This window comes from Meleagris gallopavo, chromosome 11, assembly GCF_905368555.1.
Source record: "Meleagris gallopavo chromosome 11, MGAL_WU_HG_1.1, whole genome shotgun sequence".
Classification (NCBI taxonomy): Eukaryota; Metazoa; Chordata; class Aves; order Galliformes; family Phasianidae; genus Meleagris; species Meleagris gallopavo.
Window position 1 is genome coordinate 14515473 of NC_139414.1, and position 16436 is coordinate 14531908.

The following is a 16436-nucleotide window of genomic DNA, read 5'->3' on the forward strand; positions in this document are numbered from 1 at the left end:
AGGGGCGCGCGCACCGCCGGGCCAGCTCGTACTTTTTGCGCTCGGGCGCTGCTGCGGGCAGCCCTCAGCCGGGGGCCTTGGAGGCGCACATCCCGGCGGGCAGCGCGCCGCCTCGTCCTTTCGCCGCCATCTTGGCTGGGCGCCGTGGGGGTGAGCGGGGCTCGGCGGCGGCGCGGGGTGCTGCTGGGGGGGGTTGCGGCGGCAGTGGGCCCCCGGGCTGCGGCGGGGCAACCGGGGCGTTGCGGTTCGCGGTGTGGCGCTGCGGGAGCGGGCGGGATGGCGCCGATGTACGGCGGATGGTCGCGGCCCCGTAGCTGGAGGGAAGCGGGGGTGCCGGCAGCGCCCGGCGCTGTGAGGAGGCGGAGCCGCCCCGCCGGAGCCGGCGGTACATCAGGTCTCGGCGCCGGGCTGCGGGCGGCCCGTGGGTGCGGCGGAGCTGTCGGTCGGGGCGGTCACGGTTCTGTGTGTCGTTTGTAGGCCTGCCGGGACTGGGCTGCAGGAGGACGCCATGAGCGGGAGGTGAGTGCCTGCCGTGCGCCTTGGCACGGCTCGACTGCAGCGCTGTGTGGAGAGCTGGGGTGATGCTGCAGGCGGTGAGCTGATGGCTGTGGCTGCTCTCCTTTCCCAACACAGCTCTGCCCGCTGCACCCGCTGGTACCAGACACCCGCTCTGTGTGTCTGGTCCATCGTTACGTTTGCGTTGCCCTCTGAAATCCCTGACTTCAACTGGCTGTAGCGGTCCGTCCCTGAAGGGGGCTTATAAGCAGGAGTGGGGACTGACTTTTTATGTGGCCTAATAGCGATAGGACAAGGGGGGAAGTTTTAAAGTGAAGAAGGGGAGATTTCTGTTAGATAGTAGGAAATTCTTCACTCAGAAAGCAGTGAGGCCCTGGCAGTGCTGCCCAGAGTCGTGGGTTCCCATCCCTGCAGGTGCCCAAGGTTGGATGGGCTCTGGGCAGCCTGAGCTGGTGGGGACAGCCAGCCCATGGCACGGGTGGGCTTTGAGGTCCCTTTCAACAAAAGTTGAATGTTTTGAACTGAGTTAATTTGTATGTTTTCCATGTCTTTAGGTTGTGGTGCAAGGCCACTTTTGCTGGCTACAAACGTGGCCTCCGAAACCAGCGGGAGCACACTGCTCTGCTGAAAATTGAAGGTGTTTATGCCCGCCAGGAGACGGAGTTCTACTTAGGCAAGAGATGTGCCTATGTATACAAAGCTAAAAAGTAAGTCAGCCTCTTACGTCAGCTTTTGCAAATGCTGAGATGTGAGCAGACAATATATGTATCTTCTGATAGAATGAAGAATTCAGCTCAGCTTACCAATAAAATGAAGTATCACATAAAACAACTTCCTTGCCTTGTCTTAGTTTTAAAGTTCTTTGTTAGCTTTGAATTGGATGGTGTTTTTGTCCTTCAGATCAAGAAATGAATGTGAAGTGTAATTTGTAACAGTGAATGATTATGTTGAAGGAACAAATGAGATGAGAAAGAAACTTTGCTTGAGACTGGTGAAAACTGAAGGCAGGTTGATAGACCAAATTGAAGCGAGATGAATTTGAGATGAGCACTGAGGTTTTTGGGATCCTTAGTGGCAGAATATCTTGTCAGGCAAAAAGAAGGACACCAGCTTTTGTGTGTCTGTCACAGCTCTGTTGCTTCTGCTGTGCTAGCAATGGTGGAGGCATTAAAAATAGTTGTTTGTTGCCTTCTACTTAATTTTTCTTTGAGAGTAGTTGTTAAGAGGTCAGATGTGGAAGTGGAATTGCCTTAAATAAAATTGATCAAGCTGTTAGCATCACCACAGTCATTCCAAAGGTGGCATGTGGCTTCTTGTGAGGTAGCTGATGCCTGTCTCGATGCCTTAGGCCCCTTGTGCCTGTGGTGTGTCAGGAGAAATCTTACAGATAAAGTAGTGCATTTCCTTTGGAATGAAACTTGAGTAAGTTTTATGTGTTTCTGTTTCCTCAGCAACACCGTAACCCCCGGCGGCAAACCCAACAGGACACGGGTGATCTGGGGGAAGGTAACCCGCGCCCATGGGAACAGCGGCATGGTTCGTGCCAAGTTCCGCTCCAACCTCCCTGCCAAGGCCATTGGACACAGGATCCGAGTGGTGAGTAGCTTTAGGGATGAGGGGATCCTTGTCAGCTTTTGGGGTGCGTTTTAATCCCATCTTGCATGTATACTTTTTGTACTCTGCCCCAGTTCCTACCTACTGGCAAGGGAGCTGTGGCAACTTTTCCTCTTACTTCCCAGATGGTTGCATGAGCTGCATGGCAAAGTCCTGAAAGTAGGCATGGGAAGACTCTGAGCAGGAGAGCTGACTGCTGGGTGGGAACTTGTATGCCATAGATGCTGCTTCAAGTCACTAAGCTGCTTGTTATGCTTTCTGTCCCTTTTCTGCATAAATGGGAGTCACTGTTAAAGGAGTTGAAGAGATCCATGATTCAAATTATAACTGCAAAACTTGTTAAATTGTACAGTCCAGTAACAGGAATTCTAATGTGATTCTGTTCTTGTGTTTTTCAGATGCTGTATCCATCCAGGATCTAAATTTTTATTGGAAATAAAATACAGAATCTGTTCCCTTTTTGTACGTTCCTGTTTTTAATCCTCTCCACCTATATTGAGAGATTTTATTTTTCAGTGGCATACCACAACACACGGCACACTGATGTAGTAGTGACTCTGAAGTGGCTCCTTAGCTGGAGATTTGACCCATACTTGTTAAAGGCATCTGTTGAGCAGGTTACCTTTGAAAAGGCAAATAACTGACAGCCTTTATCATGACCAGTCATTGCCTCCAACATAGCATCTGAATCTTTACAACCTTTGTAAACTGTTTACCCAGGGTTTCTATAGAAAATGAGAAATATTTCCTTGCCTCCTCAATAAAGGGAAGCTTATATTGGTGTTTCTCTTGAAACATCACTTTGCAATGACTGCTGTTGGGACAGCTGTCTGATGTTGTTGTCATGCCGTTTGTCTGTGTGTGTGTTAATACTTGCTGGTTTTCCTGCCAGCCCTACCACAATAGTGTTGGGATGGGAAGATTTCATACACTGAGATGCTGTTACTTTAATGAACTCCTTGAGGTTTGTTGAACAAAAAGGCAATGAAAGTGGATTGAAAGATTCTTAAAGTGCAAGTTTCTTGATGCATAAAAAATACCGTATGACTTTAAGGGAAGTTTCAGACAGCTGCAGGTTGGCATGGCTGCTGCTGATGTCATAGTCTTAGTTCACTCCCAAAAGGAGTCATCAGTACCCTGAGTGGGTGTCATTGCTGAGGCAGGTAAGTGGTTGCCCTCACCTTCACTCAGGTACGCTGATGTTTTCATTCCTTCCCGGTGTGAGATCCTGCCTGAGCTGCATGCTGCTGGGGTGCCTGAGCTGGGCCTTTGTTCTCCCGTGTTCCTGCAGTTGTCTCCTGTGGTGGGCTGGTGTTTCATTCAGGACTGATCCTCTTCCTTCTGAAGGAGGTGGAACAGCTGTGTCCTAGCTTAGAATACATTATTGGATAAATTACCTTTTTTAAGTGAAATTCGATAATGGTTTGGACCTGGCTACTGACACCTGGTGTACAAATTATTTCCTAGCTAAAACAATTTGCCTCCTTCAACAGCAAGAGAGCACTTAAGAGTGAAAAACTGCAGCATTTACATGGATAAGCAGTGGGCAGCTTGAAGGGTACTCTGGTCAAGCAGGGCTTTATTTTTACAAGCACAAAGGAGTTGTATGTGTGAGATTCAAAGTCTGAGGTGGAATACACACAATTATTTTCTATAGCATTTGTTTGTTCCTCACCAAATTGTGTTTGCACACAACTGAAAGAAACAGGTGTAGTCTGTTGTAAGACCTCTACTGCAAGTACCTTTGCTACAGCTCCTGAATGGAAACCCCTTTCACTCCTTTCTTCAGCAGAGCAGCAAAAAATATTTGCACAGGAAGAAGCTATGGAATCAGAGGAGCCCGACACCTGCTCCCTTACAGACCAAACCAGCTGGGAGTTCCTTAACCTACTGAACATGCTGGGGATGAAGAACGGGGAGCTGCTGGTGATGGAGATGAAGGATGTCCACATGAGAGCCCCCTCAGTGCTGATGGATTTTGCTCAGGACCTGTTCAGTGCAGGTGATGGGAAGACTGAACTACAGCAGATGGAGGAAAAAGAGGAGGAGAAAGAGGTTCAACCGCACCTGGTTTTTATGGTTTGGCAAGCCACCACTTTGAAGCAGCTCATGCAGTGGGATTATCTGGATGAGACCCTCTTTAACATAAGGAACTTGTTCCCATGCGTGCCAGCTGCGCTGGTGCTGGTGGTGATCCATTCAGGCTCCCAGGAGGAGCTGTCCCGGGCAGTGGAAGCACTCAGGAGGATGCAGTGCCTGTTGGATGGCGCTTTCCAGCAGCTGGTGGTGGAGGCAGCGGTCTACAAGGCAGGCCAGCCCGATAGCATCATGGAGGTCAAGAGAGCTGCATGTAGAGCACTAAGAGAAGTCTTTAATTACCAAGAAGGTATCCTGGGACATAGCTAAACAGGGGCAAGGGACAAAGAGACAGGCTTTCTGGGAACAGAACCACAAGCTTAGGCAGGAGTGTGGAGGGTCTGAGAAGCATGAAGGGCCAACATAAGTTTGGAAAAGACCTCTAAAATCATCTAATCAACCATCCTCCTACCAGCAATATTACCCATTAATCACATTCCTCAGTGCTTCATCTCCATGGCTCTTGAACACCTCCAGGGATGGTGACCATCTCCTTGAGCAGCCTGTGCCAGTGCACCACTGCTCTTTCAGAGTTTTTTCCTGATATCTGACCCGTGACGCTTAGTGGTACTCAGTGACTAGGTTCAGATGCAGGAGGGAAAATAAACTGGAATTTAAAATGAGGGATTGAGTCCTGGGCTGGGAATGGAAGATGCGAGTCAGAGCCCATGTGCTGTTAACTTCCAAGTGTGACTGTGGTGGCTCTCACTGCCCCAAAACACACGGTATGGAGATGCTGCTCAGTGTGAGAACTTCCATCCTTACTCCATCACTGGGGCTTCCCATGACTGTTAATAGCTGTACAGTACCACCAGCCTTGTGTTCTTCTCGGTGAGAAATAGTAATTCTTTGGGGTGAGCTGTAGGGAAGAGCTGTCACCAGCATGGTTCCTACTGTGCTCCTATCCTGTGTTTCCTCCCCTAGATGTCAGCTCACCGAATCCCGGTTCTGCTTGTCCCGGTCAAATCAGCCCCCAGCAGTGGATCACTGTCCTCAGCCTGAGCATGTGCCACGTGAGGTACCACAGATGACTTGCAAACAAATTCCTGGAGACGGCAGGATTTGCAGGTTGGGGTTAATGCTGTTCACCCAGATATCTCTCTGTAGAATATTTCTGTCGTGGTGCTTTGCTTATCTGCCAGTGCTGCACAGGAGTGGTGCAGTGCATGGTATCTCAGCTGCCAGAAGAGGCCACTGCTCCCTCAGCTTGATGCCAGCCTTGCTCCAAAGCTGTAAGGTCTTCCCTGCATCAGCTGGGCAGGCAATCTACCGTAGCAGAAATCACTGAGTTTCTGCTTGCTTTGCTGCATAGTTCCCAGCAGCACAAAGCTCCTGAGATTCCTCTGGGTTCTCTGCAGCCACAGGACAGTGGGTGAGCAAAGATTGCTGCTGGCTCTGACTTATTGGCCAGAAGGCTGCAAACAAGATAAAGGTCCCCCTCCTGCTGTGGTGCTGTTTGCCATCAGCATGTTGGTCTTTCCCAAGCTACTCCTGCGTGCCAGAGTAGTTGAAGGGTCAAGGACAAGCTGTCTGAGCGGATGGATGTGTGCAGACATTCCCACCTGCCCTGCTGGAAGGCTGGGGATGGGCTCACACCAGAGTCCATCAGGAATTGGGGGTTCTTGGGTGGGGGCACTGTGGGAGCAGTGGATGGGTTTTGTTCTCCAGCAGCAGTGAGCCCTGTAAAAGTTGAGCTCACTTCTCGCTCTCTCTTTCTGGGCAGGGCAAGGCACCGTGGTTAGCTGTTGTTTTTTTCTATTAGGGCTTCATAAGGATAACCTTTATTTTATTTTATCTTATTTCAGATCTTGTATCCACCTAAAATCTTACCTGTTATGGAGAGAATTATTAAAACCTTGTCTTTATTTGATTTCTCTGTGTGCACCTCTGAGCTGTAAAGCGCCGAGCACCGGGTGCCATACAAACTCGTGCAGAGCCGGGGGGATTTGCAGATGTCTCTGAGGGAAAGGATCCTCCAGGGGATATTTTGAGTGTGGATTCTTTCCATGGTGATGTGGTGCATCGTGCCTACGTGCCAGGACAAAGTGCGAGCGCACCTTGGGGCAATGCTGTGTGCCAGGAAGGCACCCTGCCAGCTGCCCAACTGCAGGCTCTCTGGGGCTCCCAGGCAGCCCTGCAGGCACTGTCTGACATCTCTCGCAGGTTCCCTGGCTTTCCATTGCAGTAAGTTTGGAGAACCGAGAGGAAGAGTTTGAAGAGCTGCACTGAGACACTGAGGACTGTCAAAAATTGGTACAAAAGTCCTTCCTCGTGTCCTCTCTCTTTAGATGAGAGGTGAATCGTAGTGAATCATCTCCCAAGGGGCCCGATCCAATGGGTTTTTGGGCTTGCTCAGAGCTCAAAGCACTGTGTCTCTGTACCAAGCACCCTTTCCTCCTCTTTTTGGAGTTGAAAATGAACAGATCTTTGTTCTTAGCAGGCACGGGCACATGCAAGAAGTGCAATTGCCCTCATTTAGAGCGAGCTGTTGATTTGCTGCCAGCACATCCACCGGGTTGCAGTGTGAAGGCAAAGGGCTGAGCAGCAGGACCTGTATGTACATCCAGGTCTGCATTCAGGTGCCTGCTGCACTCCAACATCACTCCGTGGGCACTGCACACACTGCTGAGCTGACCTGCCTCTGCCTCGCTGTGCTGTATCTCTTTAAGCAACACAGAGGAAGATAAAAGTGTGTTTGCTGTTAGGTCCCTCCTCTGTTAATGAGTAAGGAAATGTAAACGAGGTTGTTTGGGTATTGTGGGTGACGTTCACCTCTCCAAGCAGCCCTTGCTGGCAGCAGTACGTTTGTACCCAAAATTAACAATACAATTGCAGTGACCATGAAGAACAGCTCCATCCATTCCCAAATATTTTTAGATGAGCTTAACAGCAGTTTAAACATCAGAGAAATGGGAAGCAGTGCTCGTTCTGGGCGTGGGATGCAGGAAAGCCCCCTCGCCGTGCAAGATTCCTGTAAATGCAAAATCTGGCTGACCTTAAGGCCTCAGCTGGCTGTTGGGTGGCGTCAGGCTGGAGCCCTGGTGTGCTGACAGCTGCTCTTGGGGTTACCGCTGCACAGGAGCTCCTCTGCCAACAGACCCTGATCTTTGGAAGAGGACCCTAATCTCGTTTATCTCCCCTGACTTGATTACCAGCACTAGTCAATGAGTAAGGTCCTTTTATTAAGAGCCAGAGAGGCTGTCTGAAACCCTCGCCCCGACTGTCTGATCCCACAGTGCTGGTGTGGGGATGTGTTTGCTGAGCCTGTTGTAACTGGGACACACATTCTCCTGGCTTAAAGCTATTGGCACACAGTGACCTTCCCAGGCTGCCCTTCCTGATACCCAAGGTCAGGATGGGGCTCTGAGCACCTGATGGAGCTGTAGGTGTCCCCTCTTCATTGCAGGGAGTTGGACCAGATGGCCTTTAAGGGGCCCTTCCAACTCCAATACATCTATGTTGTCCCCTAGAGGATGTCTGCAAGGGCAGTGCTGCTGTCGGCACCTTTCAGCTGTTCACATCCTCCCGTATCCTTGCAACAAGGCATTAAATGTATGGGGAATGTCGTACGTAGCAGAGTAAACGTTTACCATTGCTGTTTGGGCTTCCCGCTTCACCTGACAGCCGTGCCAGGGCCGGACAAAGCACGCGTCCACTGGTACCGGAACCGGGAGATGCTTTGTGCTCGGGCGGGTACCGGGGGCGGTGCCGGGGGCGGTGCGGAGCTCCGCTCAGGGAACGCGGCGGCGGTGGCGGCGGCGGGGGATGGAGGCGGCGGAGCTGCGGGAGCTGCGGGCGTTGGTGGAGCGGGCGGGCGGGCGGCGGGCGGTGCTGCTGGTGGCCGAGGTGGTGGCGGACGGCGCTCCGGCGGCGGCCACGTTGGCGTCGTTCGCCCGCGAGCTGCTGGGCGACGAGGCTCCTCCGGGGCAGGGGGTGGAGCCGGGATGCCGGTCCCGGTCCCGATGCCGGCGGCGGGCGCTGGGGGCCCGGCTGCTGCTGGTGCTGTGCCGCGGGGGAACGGCGCGGGGCCGCGGGAGCCGTGCGCGGCTGCGGGAGGTGGTGCGGGACGTGCGGGGCCGTTTGCCTCGGGGGCCGCCGCCCGCCGTCGTCGGCGTTCTTCTGCCCGGTGGGGACGGGGAGGACGCGGCGGTGCTGGACGCGACGCTGCGGCGGCACTTCCCGGCGGCGGGCACCGTGCAGGCGGCGCGTTACAGCCCCGGGAGTCCCGCAGCGCTGCGGGAGTGCCGCACCGCCGCCTGCCGAGCTCTGCGGGCCGCCCTGCAGCACCCCGCAGGTACCGAGGGTTTGGGGGAATCGGACGGGGGAGGGATGGAGGGTAGCACGAACCGGGCACACATTGATCTCCCTGATCCGGCCCGCTGCTCCCGGCGGGTGCTGCCCCATCCCGGTGGGATCTGTCCCATGCTAGTGGGATTTTTCCCACGGAAAAGTGCCCCGTCTCAGCGGGATCCGGCCTTTCCCTACGGGATTTTTCTCCTCCCAGGGAGAAGTGCCTTGTCTCAGTGGGATCTGGCTTCTTACAGTGGGATTTGACCTGTTTTTCAGTGGGATCATTCCTTCTTTTGTAAGATCTGCCTCACTTCTGCAGGATTTGCACCATTCCAGGGAGATCTGGCCCTCCCCGGGGAGTTCCTGCTGTCCGCAGTGGGATCCGTTTCATGCAGTGGGATCCGAGCCTTCCCATCAGGCTCTGCCCCTTCCCCTGGGGTTCCTCCTGGGGAGGATGGGCCATGGGTTGGGAAGCAGGGATGTGGCAGGCAACAGCTGTGGTGCAGTGCTTAGGATGCACATTCAGGTGCTGATGATGAATGGGCATACTAGGGCTTGGAGTGCAGCCCTGGCCGCAGAGGGCAGGCAGGTTCTGCAGGAGGAAGATGCTGGCATTGGCTTCACACAAGTCAGAACAATAACAAGTGAGCACTTGGTTCTAAAACCACAAGCTGTTGGTGGCCAGGTGAGCAGCATGAGAATGGCAGGGTGAGAGCCTGAGGAACAGCATTTGATGCACAGAGAAGGGTGAGTGGTGTTCACCTGCAAACATAGGATGCAGCACCAAGAATCATTGGGTCAGTCCGGAATCTTGGATCTGAGCATTGAGGGCTTTGAGACCACCAAGACCCATTGCATTTTCCTGCAAGGATGTGAGGCTGCATTCTGCCCACTCTTTTTGTCAATGCATGCATGGTCTTCTTTCCAGCTTCCCTCCCGCAGCCTTTTGCCTTCCTCACATACTTCCTACTGCAAGAATTTCTTCTGGCAGTGTCCCCCAGTTCTGGGCACAGCAGCTGCAGGAGCAGGGAAGCATCCCTAAGTGCACAACGTTTTCCTGCCTTTGTGATTTGCTGGCATTTGTCTCAGTGCATTAATCTTTGGGATTATCTGTGGATTTATCTTTCACGCTGGTGCCGGTGTGGAGTGCAGTAGAGAAAGAGGAGCAGAAAGCCAGAGTGTTGTGCAGGCAGCCCACTGCCTTTACAAGCACTGTGGGTAGGAGGACTCAGCATTGCTGACCAGGACTCTGCTGGTGCTCTGAGTCATAGAAGCATCCCATGAGCTGTATTTGTAATGAGGATGCTTCTCAGCTGCAGGGTTCAGCCTGATGCAAGATCAGCTTCTTTCCATGCCCCTGTGAGCCGTGTGCTCCAAAATGCCTATGTGACACTTCTGTGCCCACCTGAGAGCTGGGGATGTGGCAATGCCAGCCCATAGGACAGCATGAGCTTCTCTGGATCCCAGGCTCCTTCATCCCATGGCTCTTCCCGAGGAGAATAAGATTTTTGGTGGAACATGCAGGAGGAATGCGTGCAAGATGGGCCTGGGGCTTTGGAGCAGCCTGCAAAGCAGGTTCGAGGAATGTTACCAAAAAATAACCCTTAGCTGGGGCTGAGCTTGTCATGTTTCCCTTCTGGCCTTTGCAAGGGGTTTGTGCCAGGCTGCTCCCCGCTGTGTCCCCAAGGACTGTGATCAGGGGATGTATTGGTGGCTGGAAGTCTGGGGCTGTCAGACAGCAGGAAATGCTGCTACTGTGAGCCCTTTGGTGTTGCAATAAGACAGAGGACGCTGAAGTGGTTTATCATTTGCCACTGGGAGATAAGATCTCCTAGGAGGTGAAAGGCCGAGTGGCATTTAGATGGAGATGCTGAGCCATTGGAGACCATAAAATAAGCTGCTGCAGTGTTTTGCTATAGCAGCATGAAAGTTTGCAATAACTTGCTGCTACTTCTATTGTCCTCTAGATGAATTTCCAGGGCAACGGGGAGCTTTCAGGCCACTATGAGGGTTTCCACGAGCTGTTCCATGCTTTCCCAGGGTGGTGGGTTTAGCTGTTGGAGTTGGGCTGGTGGGAGCTGGGGGAGCAGTGCCTCTGATGTTCTGAATGCTTCTGTGCTTTATCCAGAGGAGGAGAAAGAGAGGGAGAGGTTGAGGCTGCCTGCCTTCCTGCAGTGCATCTCTTGGAGCCGGAGGAGCCAGAGAAAAGGCCACGTGTCAAAAGCTGCCAACAATGTTCATGAAGGTATGCCCAGCTCCCGTGCACACATGCTGATTGCTGAAGGCTCCTCACCGACTCCTTGGCTATCCATATGCCCACACCTCTTGTTGGTGGCTTTCTGACACTGTTTCCAGCTCCAGACACCTCTTCCTGGCCCAGGTTTGGCCAGAACCTGAAGACAGACAGTGTTCACCTAAATAAAAGCATACTGGGCCCAGTGCCTGGGAGCGCTGCTGGGCAGTAACACAACTGTGCATCCACACAGTGAGTTGGAAGCATCACCCCAATCCTACATGCTGTGTTCTGCTGGAAGCGCATTCCTAAACCATAGACAAGAGTGGGAGGGCAGTCGGCTTCAGGCTCCAATTCAAAACATGCAGTGAAGCCTCAGACCTGTGCAGCTCATTTGGAGGCTGCTGAGACTGCAGGACTCCGTGGGGCCAATGCTCTTTTGCTGCATGTTAAGGGGATGTTGAGTTTGTAAAGCAAAAGGAGAATCCATTACAAAAAAAATCACCTGTGCTTAGGTTGTTTCTACCATTCATTTCATGCTTTATGTCTGTAGTGCTTTAAGCTGCAGTTTGCATGAGGAAGGGTTTCCCATTCTGCTGTCCCCTGACCTCTCTCTGCTCTTTGCAGACAACCTGCAGGACCCCCAAGAGGTGGCTCTGACCAGTCTGTCTCCCAATGGAAACTACGAAGATGCTGCTGGAGGTGTGGGCACCTAAAGCTGTGGGTGCCTGATGTGATCCCTGTCCCGGTCCTGCCTGGCTGATGTGGAGCAGTGGAAGGAGAAGCTGTGCCCACTCGCCCTCAGAGAGCCCACAGATTTCATCAAGATCTTCTGTGGCTGCCAACAGCCTCTGTGTTCCATAACAAAGCCACCCCCTGCCCATGGGGCTGTGCTGGTGGACACCGGGCTTTGGAGGAGCCCTTTGGGAGTGTATTTTCCATCCTGGGCAAGGTGACGTGGGGACTTCAGCTTCCATCTGCCCAAACAAAGGGAAACGAACATAGCTCCCCACTGAGATTGCTAGAGATGGCCTCCCAGGCAAACAGATTCTGATGCCTTATTTTTCTTCTTTATTCTTTATTCTGAAGCTGCTGACCTCTCTCTGATCTGGGGAAAAAAAGAAAAAGATAAATAATGCAGTGGCATGGAGATTGCAGTGGGACTGAGTATGAAGTCTTGTATCTACCAGCCAGCTGAAAAGCTTGGAAACGTGTGAATAACATGAAGAAATACAGCTCTGGACAGCAAGTATAACACCAAAGATATTCCTGGCAGCTGGAGCAGAGGGTGGTTCTGAGAGCAGGATGTGTCCGTCTGTCCCATGTGGTGCTCGCAGACTGACTGACACGCTGCCCATGCTGGAGGGAGGCAGACAGGACTGCGGTGTGCACGGTGTGAGATGGGGTATGGCACAGGTCCGTCATACCTGGGACATCTCCACAGCTGTGGTGGCAGCTTCTGGGTGTGCCCGCTGCATTCCCCTCAATGCGATGGGGCTGCTTCATGAATTGATAGAAGTGTTTAAACATCACCTATTTAAGCAGTTCCGAAGGGCTGCCTGTGGCCTGTGGGGCAGCATGGAATCACAGTCACAGAATGGCTTGGTTTGGAAGGGAGCTCAAAGTTCCAACCCCCTGCAGGATTGCTTTATGGGTGATAGTATGTAATGCTCAAATACCTCTTTAAACTTTTATTTTAATGCAACATAAAGCAGGTCTCATTTTATTTTTAGCACACACGGCTGGGTTTTGTCTGTGCCTGGCCATCCTTCTGAAGCTCTCCTCAGCTCAGGCAGAAGCTCCGGCCCCTCCTGCAGCCCCACTCCATGCTGGGTCACAGCAGTGCACCCTACAATCATAGAGCTGAGTTGAAAGGGTCCCTTAAAGGCCTTCTGGCCCAACTCTTTGCACTGAACGGGGACACCTACAGCTCCATCAGTGCTCAGAGCCCCGTCCAGCCTGACCTCAGCTGTCTGCAAGGACAGGGCACCACCGCCTCCGTGCAACCCGTGACAGTGCCTTACTGTGAAAAACTACCTTCTAACGGTGCTGCTCTGCCCTTTGGGAGCAGGAGTGCTTTCCTGCAGGCCATGGCCCTGCATTAGCCCTGTGTCAGCCCAGCACTCTGACCTCCATTCTGTTTCCCCACGCCGAAGTGCTGCGCTGCGTTCTGCGCACCCTAATGATTTCCTAATTGAAGGGCACCGTTATTCCAAGTGCTGGCTGTACTCAATAAACACACTCAATTTCTCAACTGAAACTTGCTTCTTTTTTATTTTTTTATTTTTTCAGTTTGCCATGGGGTTGCCCTTAAAATAAGGCGATGCGTGGTTTAATTGAGCTTAAACGCGACGTACGGTGCGGGGTAACGGCGATGCCACCGCACGCCTTCAACGCGCGTAGAGCGTAGAGCCCGCCGCTGCGGCCGGGCGGGAAGGGCTGCCGAACTCCCGCCTGATTCCCCACGGCTTTTCGAGCAGGCGATCGCCGCGGCCACCTGTGCCCGGCAGCTGCGAGGCCCTGCCGGAAGGGGGCCTCGGCGGCACTTCCGGGCCGGGTGGCGGCGGAGCGGCAGAGGCGCGGAGCGGATTCCGGCGGCGGCAGCGGTGCGGCTGAGCCGGAGCGGAGCGCAGCGCAGCGCAGCGGAGTGGGCGCCACCTCCCTCCGCGGGCCGGGCGGGCGGCACCATGATCACCTCGGCCGGTGAGGGAGCGGTGTGGGGCCGTGCTGCCCGCCGGGGTTTCGCTGAGTCAGGGCCGTGACTGGGCACCGCCGCAGGCCGCGGGGCCGCCGGTCGGAGGACTCGGTGGCACGGCCCGAAATGGGCCTTCACCTCTCCGGCCGGGTCACCCGTGGCCGCCGTCTCCGCGCGGTTCGGAGGCCACGACCGGCGATTTAAGCCTGAGCTGTCGGAGGCCTCTCGCTGATCGCCCGTACAATCGGGGCCGGCGCTCCGCTGGGGATGGGCGGGAGGCAGAGGCTGCGTGAGGAATGAGTTGTCAAACGCTGCTTCTGGACCTGCGGACAGCTTTTATGGTTTAAGAAAATAGGAGGAGTATTTCTGAAAGTACTCAGGGCAGAACTTGGAATGTGAATGGTTGTGGTTTTGAGAGGGAAACGTCGCAGAGCGTGGCAGTCTGCAGGCAGTGCTCTGTTTGTCAACTCTTGGTTTTATGTTTGAAGCCTTGCTGTAGTTGAGAAGAAGCAGGAATTCATTTTGAAAGAGTTTTAAAAGAGGAGAAATAGTTTGTTGAAGATCAGTGAGGTTTCCTTTAGCTGGAGGTGTGGGAACATGTGGGTAAAAACAGTCTGCTTATTTGGGGCAGAGTTGCTGTAACAGCATGGAGCCCTGTGCTGCTACCAACTGCACCTGCAGAGCCCTTCAGTGCTCCTCCAGTTGCTGCTGTGCAACCCCTAGTCTAAAATCTCTGACGATAGAAATTCCACACTTAACAGGGAAGGTGAGGAACTTTATTTCCGTCAGAAAACTTTTCTTATCATCACATCTCAGTCATTAGAGCTCCAAATATACCTTGGTCCTATTGCTGCTCTTCATATTCGACACAGAGATCAGATCAGTTGTCTTTTTATTGTTTTGCTGACAGCTGCTTTATCTCAGCAGACTGACCAGCTCCAGGCCTCCAGTCAGCCTTTCTGAGTCGTGGTTCCTAAGACCTTTTGTCGTTGCTCAGCTCTGTACACCCCAGCATGCTCCTGTAGCAGGGTGCCTGGCAGTGGATACTGGTTGTGTGTGGGCATATCTGAGTTAAGCAGAGGGAAAGATTGCCTCCTGTGTCTGCCGGGAAACACTCTCCCACATCTCAGTGTGAAGTTTGGGTTCTGTGCCTCCTGGTGCAGCCATATGATATTGCTGGTAGTGTTTCATCTGATGAGTTTGCTGTGCCACTGTGATTCCTTTCTATGTCACCTGTTTTAGATTTGATCTTTGATCTCCCTTCAGTATGTTACGCTCCCCTTGGATTCTTCCCTCCCTTTTTACAGTTTGTCAAAATCTTTTGAAAGCCTAGTTCTTCCTGTCAGCAGGCTTGCTGGCCTTTTTGGTTTGGGGTCTCCTGTAGGTTTAAAAAAGTTATCAGTGTATGTGACACGGAAGATCGACATTAGTGAGTTGTGTTGCAACTCGGGCAGGTCCTCTGCTCATCCTTTCAGCTGCAGTCTTCTGGTCTGACAACGAACCATCTCTGGCTGTTCTTCCATCCAAGCTCTTCAAAAAAGAATCCTCTTTTATGAGGAGTGTACCTTTTCACTTATAAATTATGAGCTATTTTATTTTTAGTACAAACTTGGATCTAGTCTTGGAATGTTAATATGGAAGATTTTACCAGCGTTCCAACAACAGCTTTCTTTCCTGTTCTTTTATTTTGAGCTAAATGGCACATTCATATCTAAAGCAGTCCAAAACTGACTGTGATCTTGTTTTGCAGCTGGAATTATCTCTCTTCTGGATGAAGAAGAGCCACAGCTCAAGGTATGCTCAAGGTGCTGCTGATTACATTTGGCAAAAAATAATGGCAAATGCATTGCTTTTGAGCTTAAAGTAAAAAATGCTTGGATCTCAGTAACTGTAATGCTTAGCCAGGAACAAGTGAGCTTCAGGTAATATCCAGCCTGAAAGCAAGGACTAAACATAACATATGGCAAACTTCCTTGTTTTGAATATGGATCAAACTGGAGCTTTACTGAAGCCTCCGCTTTTCTAATCATAGCGGGACTTTGTTACTTAAATGTGTACCACAGACTGCATTTTGACTATGTAAAATTCAGAGCTGAAGAGTTGTTAGCATAATTGCAGGCATGTGAAATAATAATCACACTTAGAGTTTTCTCTTGAAAGAAAATTACATTAGTGATAAGAGAAGATAACAGCAGCAGGAACTCTGCAACCCTCACAGTTCTGAATCCACTGGACAACACCAAACACCCAAGTGTTGATGTATTGGTGATGCTCTCTGATTGAGCACACTGACAGATCTCCTTCTAGGAAGGAGGGATGCATCTTGGGATGTAGGCAATCCCCTGAACGTTTTGCTTCAAAACAGACATAAATGGTGATAGATTTGAATTAGCCCTGCTTTGCTCTGAGCTGGTTGGAAGTGGGCTGTTTATAGACTGCATGTCATTCATCTGGTAAAGCACAGTGTCCAAGTTAATTAATAGTGTTGGCTGGTGTAGACCATGGGCTAGAGTTCTTTGTGCTATCTTAAGGTTGCTCCAGACCCTTTGAAAAGTTTGCATTTTAAGGAATTTGAGCTGTCAGTTGTTTTAGCCAGTCAGACCTCACAGAGGGACCGTGGGAAGGAGCATCAGGCTCCTCTGCCTCTGCTCTTAAATGAAGCAGCCCTTTCTTTGCAAAAGAGTTGCAAAGGTTTGAGAGTTTTTGCAGACCTTTATTAAAGTAGAACTTGTTAAGTGGATCAATTCTTATCATGTTAGTGCTAGATCACACGTAATTTTTTGATGAGGAAAGGTACTAAATGCATTCTTTATGTAATATAACTTTGTATTATTATTATCATCTCTAACTTTGTATTATTATTATCCCTAGGAATTTGCTCTTCACAAGCTGAATGCTGTTGTCAATGACTTTTGGGCAGAAATCTCCGAGTCAGTGGACAAAATGTAAGAA

The 16436-nt window shown here is 51.7% G+C and overlaps 4 protein-coding genes across 6 annotated transcripts in view; all 4 read left to right on the forward strand.

Moving 5' to 3' along the window:
- Positions 1-37: 37 nt before the first annotated feature.
- RPL35A (ribosomal protein L35a) lies at positions 38-2585 on the forward strand. The gene is made up of 5 exons (XM_085232643.1): positions 38-150; positions 478-519; positions 1071-1223; positions 1968-2112; positions 2529-2585. The coding sequence occupies exons 2-5, from the start codon at positions 509-511 to the stop codon at positions 2550-2552; spliced, it is 333 nt and encodes a 110-aa protein (XP_085088769.1). The 5' UTR covers positions 38-150; positions 478-508; the 3' UTR covers positions 2553-2585.
- Positions 2586-2728: 143 nt separating this feature from the next.
- Positions 2729-6136, forward strand: LOC104912668 (uncharacterized). Of its 3 annotated transcripts, XM_031555055.2 has the most exons (3): positions 2729-4516; positions 5191-5334; positions 6072-6136. In XM_031555055.2, exons 1-2 carry the CDS (start codon positions 3955-3957, stop codon positions 5295-5297), a joined length of 669 nt encoding a protein of 222 aa, XP_031410915.2. In that variant the 5' UTR covers positions 2729-3954; the 3' UTR covers positions 5298-5334; positions 6072-6136. The 3 variants fall into 3 exon arrangements, 2 of the variants coding, with proteins under 2 accessions (XP_031410915.2, XP_085088768.1); XR_014885420.1 differs by lacking the exon at positions 6072-6136 and having other exon boundaries at positions 2729-5097; positions 5191-5294; XM_085232642.1 differs by having other exon boundaries at positions 5191-6136.
- Positions 6137-7970: 1834 nt separating this feature from the next.
- Positions 7971-13043, forward strand: C11H2orf72 (chromosome 11 C2orf72 homolog). Its single transcript, XM_085232641.1, has 3 exons — positions 7971-8560; positions 10685-10801; positions 11417-13043. Exons 1-3 carry the CDS (start codon positions 8032-8034, stop codon positions 11503-11505), a joined length of 735 nt encoding a protein of 244 aa, XP_085088767.1. The 5' UTR covers positions 7971-8031; the 3' UTR covers positions 11506-13043.
- A 263-nt stretch (positions 13044-13306) lies between these two features.
- The window catches only part of PSMD1 (proteasome 26S subunit, non-ATPase 1), a 65340-nt gene continuing 62210 nt past the window's right edge, over positions 13307-16436 (forward strand). The window contains exons 1-3 of the mRNA XM_085232617.1: positions 13307-13492; positions 15235-15278; positions 16356-16429. Of these exons, the coding sequence (XP_085088743.1) occupies positions 13477-13492; positions 15235-15278; positions 16356-16429 (134 nt within the window). The 5' untranslated portion in view covers positions 13307-13476. The remainder of the gene's footprint in view (positions 13493-15234; positions 15279-16355; positions 16430-16436) is intronic.